Consider the following 17,907-nt stretch of genomic DNA (forward strand, 5'->3'; position numbering starts at 1 on the left):
TTTTTATGTTCTACATTCTAATTACTTGATATATTTCTTTGTAATCTGTTAATGATAGGAACTGATGATATATAATAGCTGAAAGGCTAATATGCTGGATTCCTGGTTCTTGAATTATAATTGCCATGGATATCTTAATCCAGTTTGCTATAATCTTTCAGCTGGAATATAAGACATCTGGTATCTACTTCCTTGAGTTATGTACTTAATACAAGTTAGTCTACATTACTCCTTAAAGAGCATAGGGCCAGTTTCCTGATCTCTCCAGCATACATATCCCTCCTTAGATGGCACACCAATCCATGGCAGGATTACTTATTTTACCAGTTGAGTTGACTGCAGCGATGTGAAATGAAGTGTTTTGCTCAACACAATGCATCGCCCAGTCCAGGAATTGAAACCATAATCTTACAATCACAAATCCAACACCCTAACCACTAAGTCATGTATCTCCACATGCTTAAAATAGCATCATTCAATTATTGTTGTTGTCTAATGTGACAAACTGGTAGAATAAGATAAAATGCTTAGAAGCATTTTTTCCTACTCATTATGTTCCAAGTTCAAATCTTGCCAAGGTTGACTTTGCCTTTCATTTTTTGGAGGTTGATAAAATAAGTATCAGTTGATGTAATCAACTTACCCACTCCTCTAAAACTGCTGGCCGTGTGCCAAAATTTGAAACCATTATTGTGAACTCTAAGGCAGTAAGCTGGCAAAATTGTTGGTGCATCAGGAAAATGTTTAGTGGAATTCCAACTTTTTACATGAAGTTCAAGTTCTGCCATAGTTGACTTTGCCTTTCATCCTTTTGGGGTTGATAAAATAAAGTACCAATCAAGTACAACAGTTAATCTAATTGAATTGTCCCCTGAAATTGCTAGTTTTGTGTTAAAATTAGAAATAATTACTGTTGACTCCATAATTATGGAATCTCCATGACAGTAGATGAAATATTAGAAAGAGAAAACATAATTTCTTGAAATTTTGAATAAAATGCAAGTAAACCTAATGAGCTACCTAGCCCTGGGGTATCTGAATGTAAGCTTCTTATGCTATTGCAGTAACTATGTGTTGGCTTCTGTCTCGATGAAAAATACCTGTGGACACTCAAACTGGCCCACTATCTACGTTATATTCTAACAGCACAGATCTGGCCTCTCATACCAATCCTACAATGCTATTCTAAAACTAAAACAATCACATCATTGAAATTGCAAAGCTATGAGATAATTATAGTAAAGTATTTTAGTTTGGTTTGGAAGATGCTTTCTTAATTTGACCAACTTTTATAACCTGAAAGTAAGAACACTGTTCTGAATGAATTGAGGCTAACATTAATTTAAATCTAATCTTGGTCTTGCTGTTTATCATATACTCGTCCAACCCATGCTAGCATGGAAAGCGGATGTTAAAAAACAATGATGATGATGGTGATCATCATCATCGTTTAACGTCCGCTTTCCATGCTAGCATGGGTTGGACAATTTGACTGAGGACTGGTGAAACCAGATGGCTACACCAAGCTCCAATCTGATTTGGCAGAGTTTCTACAGCTGGATGCCCTTCCTAACGCCAACCACTCCGTGAGTGTAGTGGGTGCTTTTATGTGCCACCGGCACGAAGGCCAGTCAGGCAGTACTGGCAATGGCCATGCTCAAAATGGTGACTTATTTAAATACATTGAATGATCCAAATGTTGCTGGATTTTTCTTCTCGGCTTTACCACCAGATCACTAATATCTACAAAGGTTTTGCTATTTTTTAAAATTGTAAACATCTCTGTATACAGGTTTCTCTATTGTTGATACCCCATTATCTACCCATCCCTATTTGACATTTTTTTTTCATAATTCATTATTTGTACATAAAATATCTTATGGCGTAAATGTTCTAAATGAAGTTAATCTTGATTACACTAGCAAGACAATTTATTTTCTCTCTCTAGCAATAATGTATATATAACACTCAGAATAATATTTCAAACAGGAACTCTGTTATTGTTTCACTTTTGTTTTGAAAGGTCTCAGATTTTCAGCAATCAAGTGACTTCAACCTAAACCCCAAATAAGCAGCCAGAAAAAGTGTATTTTGAAAAAGTACAAAAACAAGAGAGTCTAATTTCCTTTTTACTTCATATATAACAAATTTATTCCAAATATCTTAGCTTGGAATATTAAGTTAGAAAATTAAGATTCTAGTATAACATTGATTAATAAGAATTATATATAACATTTGTTATTTGCATGGTAAGTGATGATCTGAGATTGTGTGAACAAACACATCGGGGAAGAGTCATGACAACCATTTAACACACACATACACTATTAAATAAATTCATTTTACTTGTTGATAATATTGCATACCATTAACTGTTGAAGTTTTATATATCTATGATTTGGTCATAATACTATCCAGAAATAAAAATTTATACTAAAGAAAAAAATATTACAATATATTCTTTAAATTAGAATTGAAAATTTGTATATTCTTCCTAGAAAACATATGCAATCAGATTAGACTAATGACACCTAGCCATACTTGCATTTGATGTAAAATTTTCTACAGGCACAATAAAGGCATTTCAATCCAATAATTCCTAAATTGATATTTTTAGTGATCCTCTCCCACCATTAAATAAACTTATTTAAAGCCTGACAAAACATTCCAAATTGTAAAGTTCAACAATAACACTTCACATTTTCATTATCTTTAAGCGGGCATTCTTCAAATCTTATAAATAATTTTTTCAGCTGATGGTAGTAATTAGTTCAATGTCTCTCAGCACAAGGTTTTCATATAGTTATAAACACTGTCCAACAAAGTTTTACAGATTTTCTTTAAAAAAGATATAACAATAAAGATTCTTTGAAATCAAGTGTTCTCTAAGAAAACATTCAACAAACTTTGAAACTTTAATGAAAATTTCATGGAGTTCAATAAAGTTTCAGAATTTAATGAAATTAAGAACATTTCATCTTGAAGTTCAATAAATTTACAAGCACTTTCATTATGAGTAAGATACTATACAATTTTTCAGAATATTTTAATCTAGTAATGGAGATAATTTAAATTACATCAATAAATATAAGAAACAGACTTTATATCACCTGGGGAAAATTTTATATACAAACAATACTAATTTACTGAAATTAAGTTGAACAAAAGATTTCAAAGAGATAGTTCAGATATGTAATATTTTGTTTAAAAAAAAAAAACACTCCAGACTCTTGCCCAAAGGCATGCTGTCTCTTCTCTATGTATTCTATCACTACTATAATGGCCTCTGTTCCTCAGAGCTGCTTGGTCTTGCATCTCCATCACTCATGGCCCATTCATCTTTTCACCTCTTATCACTTGATGCCTCCAACTCCCTTAACCCCTCACTAACCATTATACCCAGTTCTTTCTCTTCTGAATATCAATACTCCAGAATCTTCTCCCTGCAACAGTTTAAATGGAACATTAACAGCATGAAGGCCATCAGTTTCAAAGGATCTGCAAAGGTCATGAGCCATGTCCCTTTCTCCAGACTTAAGTGAAAAAAAGATCATTGAGCTACTAATTCATAAATAAGAAATTAAACTCATCAATCTCTGCTGAATGCTTCTAGTAACTCAAGTTTAAAATAAAGGTAAAATTGATTTTAAACCAGCAAGAAGAGGAAAGCTGATTTAATAATAATAATGATATACTTATACAAACTTGAAGACTTAGCAATAGGAAAATAGTTGAGAGTCAGAACAAAGTCAAAGACTTAACTCATAAAGATCTTATAAATTACATCACAGAACCTATTGTAACAGTATTATTTATATGGAATCTCAGAATGAAAAGAAGGAAAACAGGAATCTACATTATCATTTGTTATGCTAGTAGAGAACTCTGAAGTTATAAGATAAATGAGGTGTTCATACCTTCACTAATAAGATAAAGGGTATAAATAAAACCATTTTTATTTAATCACAACTTCCATGGATCACAAATGGCCACTACTTGCCACAGTAACAAAAAAATAACAAGGAAGGGAAATACAGTACACTGTATCAGAAAATTGTTTACATCTAATTTAGATAAAAATATTTAAATCTAATTCAATTTCTTTCAAATTGATTAAGGGACCAATCTTCAAAATATCATTCAGTGACTTATACAACAATCAGTATATACAATGTATTAATATTTTGTATAAGAATAATAGGAAGGAAAAAATAAATACCAACAGTCTTGTAGCTAATTACATACCAGATACTTTGGTGATCAAACAATTCACTAAGTAAATAATCTACACAAAGAATCAGTACGATGCTATCATCTTGAATATACTGGACTGGAATGTAAATGGAGAAAGACTGATTACACAAGGTCTTTTTGATTAAACTCTATTGTCTTTCAATACAATATTAGTAACATGTAAATAATACATCCAATTTACAAAGCCAGAATTAGGTTTTGGAATGTCCGTCAACATGAAAATGTTTTGTCTCATAATCAATGTTCAGGCTGGTCAGAACTGTTGCCACTGTTATTCTGCATTTGTAGCTCTTGGCGAATATCCTTTGTAGAGGCAAGTAGATCCTTAAGCCGAGCATACAGTCCATCACTCTGCTCTTCCAAGGTCGCCAGACATGTATCCAGCTGGTCCAGGGTATTATTTAGGGATACATATTCTGAAAATATAAATTTCTGGACATTAGAAAAATATAAACATAAATCATTCTTTAAAAGCTAAAGTAGCATAAAAGAATATAGACCAGTTTTAGTGATCAGGTAGATATATCTCTGTTTAATAAGTAAAAAATATTACTACATTCTGAGTTCAAATGCTGCTGGGGTTAACTTCATCTTTCATCCTTTCAGGATCAATAAAGTAAGTACCAGTTGAACAATGGAGTTGATATAATTGACTTAGCCCCACCCCTATAATTGCTGGCAGCATCGTTAGTATGCCGGGTGAAGTGCTTAGTAGTATTTTGCCTCTCGCTATGTTCTGAGTTTAAATTCCACCAAGGTCGACTTTGCATTTCATCCTTTCAGTGTTGATAAAGTAGGTACCAGTGAAACACTGGGATTGATGTAATCAATTTATCCCCTCCCCAAAATGCTGGCCTTGTGCCAAAATTTGAAATCATTACTATTATTATTATTATTTTACTATCAGTGCAGTTAAACAGTTTGGATATGAAGTTCCATCTAATTTTCTAGCACCATCATCGTGTAACATTCGCCTTCCATGCTGGACAGTTTAACAGGCACTGGCCAGGCAGACGACAGCACTTATCTTCTGCGTCTGTTTTGGCACGGTTTTTATGACTGGATGCCCTTCCAAACACCAACCACTTTAGTGTGGACTGGATGCTTTTTACGTGGCACCAAGTAACTTGCAAGACAAAGAACTTTTGAGAGGGGAGGGAGCATTGGAAGATGGGATCTTGTGTCAGATGACACGAGGTTAGTGTCACAGAGGAAGAGAGAGACATAGACAAGAGCAGGCGTCTTGCTGCATAGGAGGTACGAGAACCTTTGAGAGGGGGAGGGGGAATTGGAGGAGGTGGTCTCGTGTCAGATGACGAAAGGTTAGAGTGTAACAGAGAGACAGAAACAGGTGTCTTGCTGTAGATGAGGTACATGGTTACCTGGCCAGTAAGAGAGAGAAAGAGTGATCAAGAATGAGGACAGTAACAGGTGTGCTGCTGTAAAGGAGATGATACATGGTTACTTAGCCAGAAGGAAGAGGAAGAGAAAGTGGAAGACAGTAAGAGTACAAGAGAGAGCAGAAAGGAGATGGTGGCAAAGTGCCATGGCAAACTCACAAGGAACGGGGATCAGAACATAGATTGGATGGTAGAATAAAGGAAGAGAGAGCTAAATGGTAGCAACTACCAGGGCATTCCATCAAGGTACAGAGGTCAAAACTTTCTAGAATACTTCAACCTACAAAAGTAACACTGTATGTTGTGGACCAGAAGCCACTACATTTGCTTCAAACATGCAAATAACTCTCCTCCATTTTATCTGTCTTACAACCATAGTTACCAAGAGCAAAAACTTTATCTAACTGAACCTGTTTTACAAGGTGACTAACCTCGATAGTGCTTACTTTATTATCTTCGTCAAACTCTTTAATCTTTCTCTCCAGTGATCTGAGCCAAACAATGGATATGAGACACAACAGTTCCTATATCCCCAACAAAAGTAGCCTTTCTAATCCTGACAAAAACTGTCCATAAGTCCTCACTTTCAAAATCTAAACAGTGAAGGAGACAGTTGTAAACTACTTCCTTTGTGAGCTTGAGTTTCTCTCTCCGTCATTACTAACAAACAACACAGCTTCTGTGTAAACAGATCTAAAAGAAATATTTGTGCTTGTATGTCAATGATCAGTTATTTTAAACATTACCCAATGGATAAATTACAATTCAGTTTCTTTTATCAATATTATGACCCAATAATATATGTTAGCTAAACAGTCTTGCACTACATTTTGTTTTGTTCATTGTATATGAATAGAAAACAACTAAAGCCCATAAATTCACAAGGACTAAATTTTAAATTCCTGATATCTTATGTCAACTTGCATTTCAAATAAGTATCCTCTTTAGGACCGGAAAATACTAGAAAGTCAAGCGACCATATAGTGACACGTTATTTGTTTCCAAGCTATATTTTTCCTGCTGGTGTCAATGCCAGAAGTTCGACCACATAGATTTCACTTGTGAGGCCTCTTAAGGTCATAGAAACTTCCTTCGTTTATCTAAATAACAATTATGATTAATTCTTACAAGGACTCAAACTTTGGGAGAGGGTAAAGTATATCAACCACAGTATTTTACTTTATTGACCCTGGAAATCAACTCGGACAGGATTTAGCTAAATTCTTCGGAGTTTAAAAGAATTTAGCTAAATATCACAAGCCTGATGTACTTCCTACTGATTCTGCCGTCAATAAAATTGTTTCATTTATTGGCCACCAAGGACCAATTTCTACATACAACAGGGAAAATATAGACATAGGGATTACAATCATATGATGGACAAAATAACTATGAAAATGAAAGGAGACCTAAGGATGTTATACAATGAACATATCAAAAAATATAAATATAAATTGAAATCAATACAGGATAAATATATGATTATATAAATATACACAAAAAATTTAAACAAAATACAAACTAAAACATGAGGCGTAAGTTGGATAGCCCAGCTGCAGTGATGCGTAGGAATCCACTGGCTACATCAGGTCCAGAACACCCCAAGAATCCTACCCAATACTCATACGTGTGCATCCGAAAGTATCATTTCTCAAGTTAGATGAACACCTTAAGACCCAACTAACACAAGAAGTTGCTTTTGGTGGACGTTCGTTGTACCCACACTCCAAATCATACTCTGGGGACCTCTACGTGGTTACTTGAATAGTTAAAAACACTAGTTAAATAGCTAAAAACTACTCCCTACCATCTTCAAAACAGGAAAGGATACATTGGAGAGTGCAGTCCAAGATACATTGAACAAGTTGGAATATTGCTTGGTAATTAACAAGTTGGAATATTGCCTGTTCAATTAAGTCTGACTTGGGGTTAAACAATAATATTGATCCACAATCAATTTTATAAGCTATAATATTGAGCAGTGTGTTTTGACTTATTTAAGGAAAAATTTCTTAACGTCTTCCGAATTTGTAGTTGCAAAATGCTAGTGGCCTTCTCACCTTAGGCCTCTTGTACACTTTTTGTGGAAATACTTAATTTCGCTTATTTCGACTGAAAAACGTCCATCTGTTGAAAAACAAAGTAATTAAGGACAAGATAATTATGAAGCTGTGAATTCTAAAGCATTTTAAATGTTAAGTAGCTTCCCCAGTCAATCTTTTTTTTCCATTCAAACAAATTGTCAACAATAATAGCGAAACCCATATTCTACTTCTCTAGAGTAATGACCAGTTGTCTTGATGAAAGATGGAATTTCAGCGAGTAGAAATCTTTTTAAAAATTCAAGTACCACAAGTTCTGAAATTCATTTTTAGAAAGACATCTTCTCGAAATTACAGCTTAAATTGGGAAATACACGCTCTTCTATAACATAAAAGTTAACTTGGATGATAGGTGTCAAAATTATTTTGAATCATCTTTTTACTGGAAAAAGAAAAAGATTATTTTTTTTACCTTGGCTACAATGGTCCACAATATCGTCAAGGTCTCCTATGTCCTCCGGATCAATTACAACTTCGACGTTTTTAGGAGATTTCATCGTATCCTCTGCATCAGACGGTTCTCCGTCTCCGCAAGACATCTTACTGATCACATGTTAATCTGAAATAAAACATTTGCTGATTGGTCGAAATTGCAAACCTTACCGACCAATTACAGAGCAGGTTTTAAACCACAATTACTTAGTTGTAAAATCTCTAATATCCTTATCTATTTTTGTTGGTAAGTAGAATCATTATTTCATCCATTTGCATCCCTAATAATATTTAATAATAGGTTCATAATTTCATTTAATGGATTATTGATTATTTGATTTATTTAAGTTTTGAGATATTTTCTTGGGAATGTATAATTTTATTTCCTCGTTTTTAATCTTACGTCTTCGCGGTACAATTGACCTTTTCCATATCATATCAGTTATCATTAATTTTGATTTCATTAATATAACTAAACATACCATTTCAATACCACTCCGAAAAGGAATTTATATTCAAGAAAAATGAAATGCAGTATTTTAGATATGCATTTTACATTCGTTTAAAATTGTTCTCACAGTTAATGGAAAGTTCGTTTTTTTTTTGTAATATGTGCTGATGCGTCGCCATTTTTATACTCTGGGCTTCTTCTTTAAATTACTTCTCGTCCGCCTTTTATTAAACTATTATATAAATAAACTTGCACGATAATTGTATTCAGTAGTCTTAAATGAGTAAAGAATAATGTTAGCGAATAGATTCGAAGTTTTCTCATTAGTTACCCACTATAAAGGCCTTTGTTTCCTCAATAGTGTGTGTGTTTGCTCTTGCTTTCTTCTCCACGCATGCCGGCTCGAATGGCCGAAGCTGAAAGAGGCTCGGCAATAGTTATTACTTGTTGTAATGAATATTTTCCTTCGATCTTTTTCAAGCAAGCAATTCGTTAGCGGAGTAAGTTTTTTTTTTTTTTGTATTAATCACTAGGATATTCGGTGTCTAACTTGGAATTTATTTGTAAACTGTTCAAAATGAATATATCACTACGACGATTGGCAATATTAGTAATACTTATTCATTTTAGTAAACATTGCGGCTTTCTTGCAGCTTTCCTAAATGGTTTTTAAAAATGATCTATCTTGTAAGTTTTTTTTTTTTGTATTAATCACTAGGATATTCGGTGTCTAACTTGGAATTTATTTGTAAACTGTTCAAAATGAATATATCACTACGACGATTGGCAATATTAGTAATACTTATTCATTTTAGTAAACATTGCGGCTTTCTTGCAGCTTTCCTAAATGGTTTTTAAAAATGATCTATCTTGTTTGTAATCTGTTTATTCTTGCATTTTGGAATCTCTTTTTTTCGTGTAAATAAATACATGTTTTGATATATTTATTTTCAGAATTGTCAACTTTCTGAAAGTAGCCATGGCTGATAATGAAAACGAGAATGAACTTCTTGATTATGAAGAGGAGGATAATGAAACCACTGCTGATGGAACTGGCGATGGACCCACAAAAAAAGACGTGAAAGGAACTTATGTGTCAATTCACAGTTCTGGTTTCCGAGATTTCCTTTTAAAACCTGAATTACTTCGGGCCATTGTTGATTGTGGTTTTGAACATCCTTCTGAAGGTATTAAAATATTGAGATTAGTACTAACTTAACCTTAATTTTGATGTAATATTTCTGCGTGAAATCCCATTTTTAGATTGTTCATGAGAGGTTTGATTGAGGTTTTTACTGCTGGGGAATTGAAAAAAAAGAATTTCATACAGAGGGCATATTGTACGAAGGCTATATAAATCGATGTATTGTATTTTCGGATCATCACTCTTTCTGTCTCCACCCTCTCTTCTATATTGTGAGTAAACACATAGCTCCTCTACAGCAGAAGACCTGTTCTGTTTGGTAAATTTATTTAACATATATTTGTAATTGGTAAATTTATTCAATGTATTTTTTTAATTTACAGTTCAACATGAATGTATACCTCAAGCTATTTTGTCCATGGATGTGTTGTGTCAAGCAAAGTCCGGTATGGGTAAAACTGCAGTATTTGTGCTGGCTACACTTCAGCAGCTTGAACCTGTGGATGGCCAGGTAACTTTAAGATTTATTTGAAATATCTAAACTTTGGGGTAAAACCACGTCAACATCAAAGCATTGTCATACAAAATTATATTTAGAGTGAAAAATCATTGAGAAGGTGAGAAAAAGTACCTGCAAGCAAGAGGAGAGTGTGGTTGAAATATGTTTTATAAGAGACAACTGTGAAATTGTATTAGATGTCTGTTTCGATTGTGAACTGACATGAATAACAGTTGAGTATTTGTAAAGATATAAATAATTGAATATTATACATTGAATGAGTGGTCACTTATTCTTATTGAGGAGTAAGGCCACAATTAGACATGGAGGATTCTGTTTACATAGTCGAAATAGCAGCTGAATTGAGATGTCCTTAAATCTGGTGTAGTGGATTAAGTATTTAACATCTAAACAATCCAACTTTTATTGCCATTATACTAGTGCTTTGACATGTTTTTAGTGGGTCAACTTCACAGAAAAGGCTAAACCTTAATTTTAGGGTTGGCATATAGAATAAGAGTGGAAATAAATCATATCTGTTTATTCATGTAAATAATTGAAAATGCTTGTTGGCACCTGTACCAGTGGAGCGCTAAGAGCACTGTCCTAGCTTTATCATGGCCAGAGCAGCTGTCTGGCTTCCATGCCAGTGGCACGTAAATAGCACCATTTGAGTGTGATCGTTACCAGCGTCGCCTTACTGGCACGTGAAAAAAATCATTCAAGCAAGATCGTTGTCAGTGCCGCTGGACTGGCTCCTGTGCAGGTGGCACGTAAAATACACCATTTTGAGCGTGGCAGTTGCCAGTACTACCTGACTGGCCTTCGTGCCGGTGGCACGTAAAAGCACCCACTACACCCTCGGAGTGGTTGGCGTTAGGAAGGGGATCCAGTTGTAGAAACTCTGCCAAATCAGATTGGAGCCTGGTGTAGCCATCTGGTTTGCCAGTCCTCAGTCAAATCATCCAACCCATGCTAGCATGGTAGGCGGACGTTAGTTAAATGATGATGATGATATATCATTTTTGGAATATATCTAGATTCATTTAATTAGTCATTATTCTATAAATTTTTAAACTTCTCGGAAAATTGAACACATAGAATAAGAAGTCACTTTTATGAAGGAATAAAGCCACATTAAGACTTGTGAAACTGACTCTACTTACAGTCTAAATAACACTTGAAATTATTGTAAAATGAATATATCTTTGATTAATCTCTTAGTATCTAAATCAACCAGGTCTGGTTGCTTTAATGACAGTACTATTTATTTGATCTGCATTTTAGTAACTAATTCCCGGAAGTTTTAAGGTTTAACAAGTTTAATGTAGTTACTGTTTGAGATCTTTTAAAGAATATTTTAGTTTTATAATTTTAATATTTTTTTTCTTTTTAGGTGTCTGTGCTTGTTCTAGCACACACTCGAGAGCTTGCATTTCAAATTAGTAAAGAATATGAAAGATTTAGTAAATACATGAATAATGTGAAAATTGCTGTCTTTTTTGGTGGTTTACCCATTAAAAAAGATGAAGAGGTCTTGAAAAAGAATTGTCCCCATATCGTTGTTGGCACTCCTGGACGTATCCTAGCATTGACAAAAAACAGCAAAACATTGGTTTTAAAACATGTGAAACATTTTATACTTGATGAATGTGACAAGATGTTGAATGAATTAGGTAAGTGTTGCAATATTGCTGCAATCCATTTTATTTATTTTATTATATAGCCTATATGCAGACATAACTTTTATTTATCTTAGATGTGCTTAACTCTGCAGAGATTTGAATTTGTCTGAAACCCTATCATGCAATTGTGGTGTTAGTTGCTTGGTTGGATGTTGGTTTTGTATTTTCATGTTATAATTTTGCTTTCTTAATTAAATATGTAGTTGTAATTTAAGGCAATCATTAAATATATGCCATATTTTGTTTTTCAGATATGCGAAGAGATGTGCAAGAAATCTTCCGTATGACTCCACATGAGAAGCAGGTCATGATGTTCAGTGCAACACTGAGCAAAGAGATTCGTCCAGTTTGCAAGAAATTTATGCAAGATGTAATTATCCCCAATTATTCCCTTAGGCCGTCTATCAATGCACGTTTACAGCATTGTGAAAATGGCTGACGGATACTGCTAGTCGCTTTATTTGGATGGAATGAAGTCAAAAGAAAGCTGGTTTAAGATAATTCTGAGCTGTAATTAGGGTATTAGGCAGTCTTTTTTAAAATTGAAATATTATCCTGAATCTGATGCACCAGTGCAGGCCACCAGAAGTCTTTTCATCATGAGAAATTCCACATTTAAATTTTAAAAAATAAATAAATAAAAGCGCAATTTCCATTAGATACCTACTTCATTTAATTATAATTTCAAGTTACGAAGAAAATATTCCATACCTTAATTTTAATTAGTCTTCAGTCTACAGTGGAGGCACACAAACACCTTGAGCTCTCAAAGCGATGGGCAAAGTGTGACTCTTTGATGGCGTTATCTTCATAGTTTTTATTCACTTAGATTAATCCATCCTTAATGTGGCTGCAGGAGATGTTATATCTTCTCTGGCGTTCTTGCTGCTGTGGGAGTGTCTTGAATTTCTGGCATTTCTGTCCATCCTTGCCTGGCTGTCCTGAAATAGCCTCCACCAGTTGGAGTGGCAATAGCTGGATACTTCTGCTAGAATCTGAAGCTGGAGACCTTTTCAACATCACTTCTTGGTTGAAATGCTCTAAGAGTGGGAAGAAATTTGGATATTGAGGAAATCAAACAGTGCTTTTCAAGTATGGTCAACACCAACAAATGAAGATGGAGCCAATTTCTGCAGTCTTCATATCTGCAGTGACTTATTTTATTTTAAACTCTTCATTTCTTTATTTAATTAATATTTAATTATTTTTGGAACTGTTCCAGAATGCATTTTTTACAACATTATTAGACTTTAATTTAACAAGTTAGTTTCAAAATTTTATTTTTAATTTCCTAGATCTATGTAAAATATTTGTCATGAATTAAAATGTAATTTTACAAGATCATTTTATATTGTTATAGCTATACATAATTGAATTTTAGATAAATTAGTCTATACTAAATGAGTAATGCCACCTTTTCCTATTATGTAATACTCTATAATTTAGCTGTTAATTTTACAAATGTATCAAGTTACTTATATTTGCAAAAAAAAAAAAAAAAAGCAAAGCTTGATTTTAATTGAAACATTGGTACTTACAACACCAATGTATTTGATATTGTGGGTTAAATTTGTAGATTTTTAAGAACTAACTTGATACATACCTAGATACTACAACATGTATAACTTTTGGAAAATCTTAACTATAACTGGAGCAGTTTCTTGTCAATTAGTATTTTGGAAAAATGTTGATAATTTATTGATACTTTACTATTACAGCCAATGGAAGTATATGTTGATGATGATTCTAAACTTACTTTACATGGATTGCAACAACATTATGTTAAACTGAAAGACAATGAAAAGAATCGTAAATTGTTTGAGCTGCTGGATGTTCTTGAATTTAACCAGGTATAAATGAGTAGCCTATTATAGGATAGTAGTACTGATATTAGTTTGCATAGGGCTCAGTCGTATAACTCCTATATCTGGTTTCTTCATTTGAGTATTTTAAAATAATTATTGAATAATTAGATGTTTTTCAATTTTTAAGCTGTAAAGTTTTATATATATATTTATTCTCTGATAATTGAGTTATCCCAATATATAGATGCTTATTTAAAATAGCCTTAAAATTGTTTAGATATTTATAGTAGATAAATTACTTAGCATTTAACATCTCTGAAACTTGAATATTATAACTATTTTTTTTATGCCATTCTATTTATTATTTCCCTATTCAAAGGGCAGCAAATTGGTAATGTCATTAAAATGCTATGCAGCATTTCTTCTGTCCCTTTGCATTCTGGGTAAATATGTTGCTTGGGTCATCTTTGCCTTCGATCATTCCAGAATTCATAAAATAAAATACCAATAAAGTATTGGATTGATGGAATCAACTATGTTCTTCACTCCAAATTACTGGCTTTGTTTCTGGGTTAGAAAAATTATTTTCATATCCTTTCATTGTTCTTTCTCTAGGTACCTTTGTAGAGTTTCAAAGTATTTAGTAAGATCCACAATCAGTCTGCTTGGGCTTTGCATATCACACAATTTTATACTATGTAACAAAAGAAGAAAAAAAAAAACAACATTTGCAATTTCAGGTGATAATATTTGTCAAGTCTGTACAGCGCTGCATGGCTTTGGCTCAGCTACTTGTTGAACAAAACTTCCCTGCCATAGCAATTCATAGAGCTATGACTCAAGAAGAAAGGTATGTTAGTTTTATTTTTACCTCTCTCCAGTTCTTATATTTGATTGATATTGTCTTGGAAGCATTCATTTTGCCAAATTTATATTTATGTATAACGTCCGCTTTCCATGCTAGCATGGGTTGGAAGATTTGACTGAGGACTGGCAAACCAGATGGCTGCACCAGGCTCCAATCTGATCTGGCAGTTTCTACAGCTGGATGCCTTTCCTAACGTCAACCACTCCAAGAGTGTAGTGGGTGCTTTACCCAATAATATTTCTACTCATTTTGGGCTTCGCTTTGAATGAAACTTCATTAGTAGTGTGGTGGTGAGGGGTTTAAATGAAAAATTGATTCAAATGTGCATTTAATCTAAAACTAACTTAAAAAGTTGGTATAAAACAAATTATTGATCTAATGAAAAATTACGCCTTTTAAGATTCAGTTAATACAACTAATGTAGATAATTGGTAAGTCTAGATTGGAGATACAAGAATTGCTATTGGTAGTAGTCTGTATTATAGGTGAAGTGTACTCATCTTGCTCCGGGTTATATGGTGTTCTAGGATAGTTTCCACTTTTAAGTGGCATTAGGTTTTCAGGTTTTTGCACAATACTGAATTAATAGATCAGCTATATTTAAATATATATACTGTACATCAGTGCTTCTCAAACTGATGTGGTGTACTGGCAGTTTTTTTTTTTTTTTTCCAGTGTGCCAGGGACTGGTAATATTTCTTAGTAATATTAATTTATACCAGAAACTATATAATGAATATGATAGAAGTTGACAATTTTTTTTTTTTTTAATCTTATGTTTAATTTTGTAAACAGTACAATATTGCATAAGCATTTTATGTTTCTTTTCTGGAAACTCGCCGTGTACTAGCAGCTGATGGTTCGTGGACCACCACTTTGAGTAGCGCTGCTATACATGACTGAAAGATTAAAGTAAAACTGAATGACTACTGACCCATTGATTAAGAGTTTGAACCTTACCACAGCTAGTGTGCTGTGTTCCTTATGAATGCACATGACCCTTGTTATGCAATCTTCATTGTGTAGCTTCAGGAGCAAAAGATTGTTCTAATATATAAATGTCTAAATTTGCACAAGTTTTACATATTCTTGCATGAAAAATAAATGTGAACCAGTTCACAAGTTTACTATATGAACATACTATTATATGTTATATACTGTTATTGCTTTCAGATTATCGCGTTATCAACAGTTTAAAGACTTCCAGAAAAGGATATTAGTGGCAACTAATCTTTTTGGTCGTGGAATGGATATTGAAAGAGTGAATATTGTTTTCAACTATGACATGCCTGATGATTCGGATACTTATTTACATAGAGTGAGTAAAGAGCAATTTTTCTTTTCTTTAAAGACATGATTTGATCATCTTAGATCTTGAATTTTTATCTTTTGTTGTTAACATATTTTGTTGGACTGCAACCCTTAAAAGAATGTCATTTCATTCTGTACATCATTTTATTTACAGTTTTCTGTTTTGGCTTATGTTCAACAAAAGCCTTGCTCTTTGTTCTCTGAGATAGACAACAGCAGAGAAAGCCAACAAATTTTTATTCTGTTTCTGACAAAAGAATCTCTGCTCTCAGATGGGTTGCCCCTTACTCTAGCTTAATTAGTCCACGTTTCTAGAATACTTTAAAAATAGCAATTTTAATATAAAATTCCATAACTTTGTCTTTATTAACATGTAATTTTGATAGGTTTTAATTCAGATCATTCTAAACAGAAACATTGTATTATACATTGGGGACTGTCTCTGATAGGTTGGGATCAGAAGGGTTAATCAAGCTACTGCAGCTAATAGTCTCAAACAAATATTAATGCTGCTTGTGCTTTAAGGGCAGATAAGGTATAGAATGTTTGTTGGGAATAATGACCCTAGTCACCGTATTGTCTTTTGAAAGACTTAGACCTGGATTCAGAAAACAAATTGTACCTTTATTATTTTTAAAAATTATTATAATCAACTTGTTCCATTATGAAAAAGTTGACTTAAATTAATGATAATGTGGATGATTATGACTTAGGAAAATTTTGAATTTATTCTTTCTGACTCAGCATAAATGCTGTTATAGAAGTGCTTCAAGGGATAGAACATTCACGTCTCCAAAGGCTGTTAACTGACAAAGAAGAGTGAATCTCCTATTCACAAAATGAAGCTCCAATCTAAATATTTAGTGAGCTTACTTGTTACTACAAAGGTGCTCACCATTTTTTAATTTGACATAAAGAGATTCTGCATTAACCTCTTGGAATATATGAAATCCATGTAGTATTTGATAAATTCCTCTCGTTGAAATAGCTGGAAATCTTACACATTTCTCCAAATATTTCAACTTTGTTGATTTTTGAAGACTTTTTCAATTTTACAGCTTTATTAATTTTAGTGATATCTTCATATTAATAACAGGTTGCCCGTGCTGGTAGATTTGGAACAAAAGGTTTGGCTATTACATTTGTCTCAGATGAAAATGATGCCAAAGTTTTAAATGATGTTCAAGACAGATTTGAAGTCAATATCACAGAACTTCCTGATGAAATAGACATATCTTCATACAGTAAGTAAAACTTATTTGTTATCATTTAATAATTTCTTTTCCTCACTAACTAAACAATTTTAATAATGCAATATATATTTTTTTTATCTTTCAGTTGAAGGCAGATAAATAACAACCAGATTCTGAAGCTGTGTGGATGAAGTGTGCATGTCTGTGAGATAATCATTTTAAAATTACATGGGAATAACCATAAACATCCTTCATTTTTAAATGTATCAATTCCTATGTATTATAACATTAAACTTTTTATTTTGTTCATTTTTCAATTTAATTGTACAATTATATTTGGATTCAAAATGATCCTTTTGTCTTTGCATTCAGATTATCACCACCATGGTTTATTTTCCTTGTAAATCATGCTTCCTGTTGGTAATTTTAATAAAACAATCTCAGGCTAGCATTTTAAATTTTTAGAAGTATTTCTTAAAAGTTTAAAAGCAGTAGCTATTTTATTGTTTTCCATTTTCTCATTTAAAAAGTTATTATTCAGATAATTTTTATAAATTGATAGTTTTTTCCCCCCTGCACATCCCATCAGATTGGGATGGTAAAACTAACTTTTGTTTTTATCATCTCATTTTTTTGGCTAAAGTTCTGGAGAATTTTTCATGGTGAAGTTAATTTGGATGCTGTTTTTAATAAAATAAAAATATTCAGCTTGAAACAATCGGATTCCTTTTATTTATTTCGAAAGAAATTTCTTAAATCTCAG

At 33.0% G+C, this 17,907-nt stretch overlaps 2 protein-coding genes across 3 annotated transcripts; one reads left to right on the forward strand and one right to left on the reverse strand.

Moving 5' to 3' along the window:
* Positions 1-2,126: 2,126 nt before the first annotated feature.
* Positions 2,127-8,312, reverse strand: LOC106879227 (bublin coiled-coil protein). Its single transcript, XM_014928707.3, has 2 exons — positions 8,169-8,312; positions 2,127-4,670 (listed from the first exon to the last, which is right to left on the reverse strand). Exons 1-2 carry the CDS (start codon positions 8,293-8,295, stop codon positions 4,492-4,494), a joined length of 306 nt encoding a protein of 101 aa, XP_014784193.1. The 5' UTR covers positions 8,296-8,312; the 3' UTR covers positions 2,127-4,491.
* A 75-nt stretch (positions 8,313-8,387) lies between these two features.
* Positions 8,388-17,859, forward strand: LOC106879226 (spliceosome RNA helicase DDX39B). 2 transcript variants are annotated; one of them, XM_014928706.3, is made up of 10 exons: positions 8,388-8,435; positions 9,594-9,826; positions 10,167-10,294; positions 11,679-11,958; positions 12,219-12,337; positions 13,686-13,817; positions 14,513-14,622; positions 15,814-15,958; positions 17,048-17,195; positions 17,290-17,859. In XM_014928706.3, the coding sequence occupies exons 2-10, from the start codon at positions 9,619-9,621 to the stop codon at positions 17,301-17,303; spliced, it is 1,284 nt and encodes a 427-aa protein (XP_014784192.1). In that variant the 5' UTR covers positions 8,388-8,435; positions 9,594-9,618; the 3' UTR covers positions 17,304-17,859. The 2 variants fall into 2 exon arrangements, with proteins under 2 accessions (XP_014784192.1, XP_089203812.1); XM_089347686.1 differs by lacking the exon at positions 8,388-8,435 and adding an exon at positions 9,025-9,139.
* Positions 17,860-17,907: the final 48 nt, after the last annotated feature.

This window comes from Octopus bimaculoides, chromosome 2 (genome assembly GCF_046866305.1).
Source record: "Octopus bimaculoides isolate indiv1 chromosome 2, ASM4686630v1, whole genome shotgun sequence".
Taxonomy (NCBI): domain Eukaryota; kingdom Metazoa; phylum Mollusca; class Cephalopoda; order Octopoda; family Octopodidae; genus Octopus; species Octopus bimaculoides.

Coding starts and splice junctions, on each gene's coding strand:
- LOC106879227 (XM_014928707.3), bottom strand. CDS start 8,295: ATGTCTTGCGGAGACGGAGAACCGTCTGATGCAGAGGATACGATGAAA. Junction 4,671..8,168: donor TGTGGACCATTGTAGCCAAG/GTAAAAAAAATA, acceptor TTATATTTTCAG/AATATGTATCCCTAAATAAT.
- LOC106879226 (XM_014928706.3), top strand. CDS start 9,619: ATGGCTGATAATGAAAACGAGAATGAACTTCTTGATTATGAAGAGGAG. Junction 10,295..11,678: donor TTGAACCTGTGGATGGCCAG/GTAACTTTAAGA, acceptor TTTTCTTTTTAG/GTGTCTGTGCTTGTTCTAGC. Junction 13,818..14,512: donor ATGTTCTTGAATTTAACCAG/GTATAAATGAGT, acceptor TTGCAATTTCAG/GTGATAATATTTGTCAAGTC.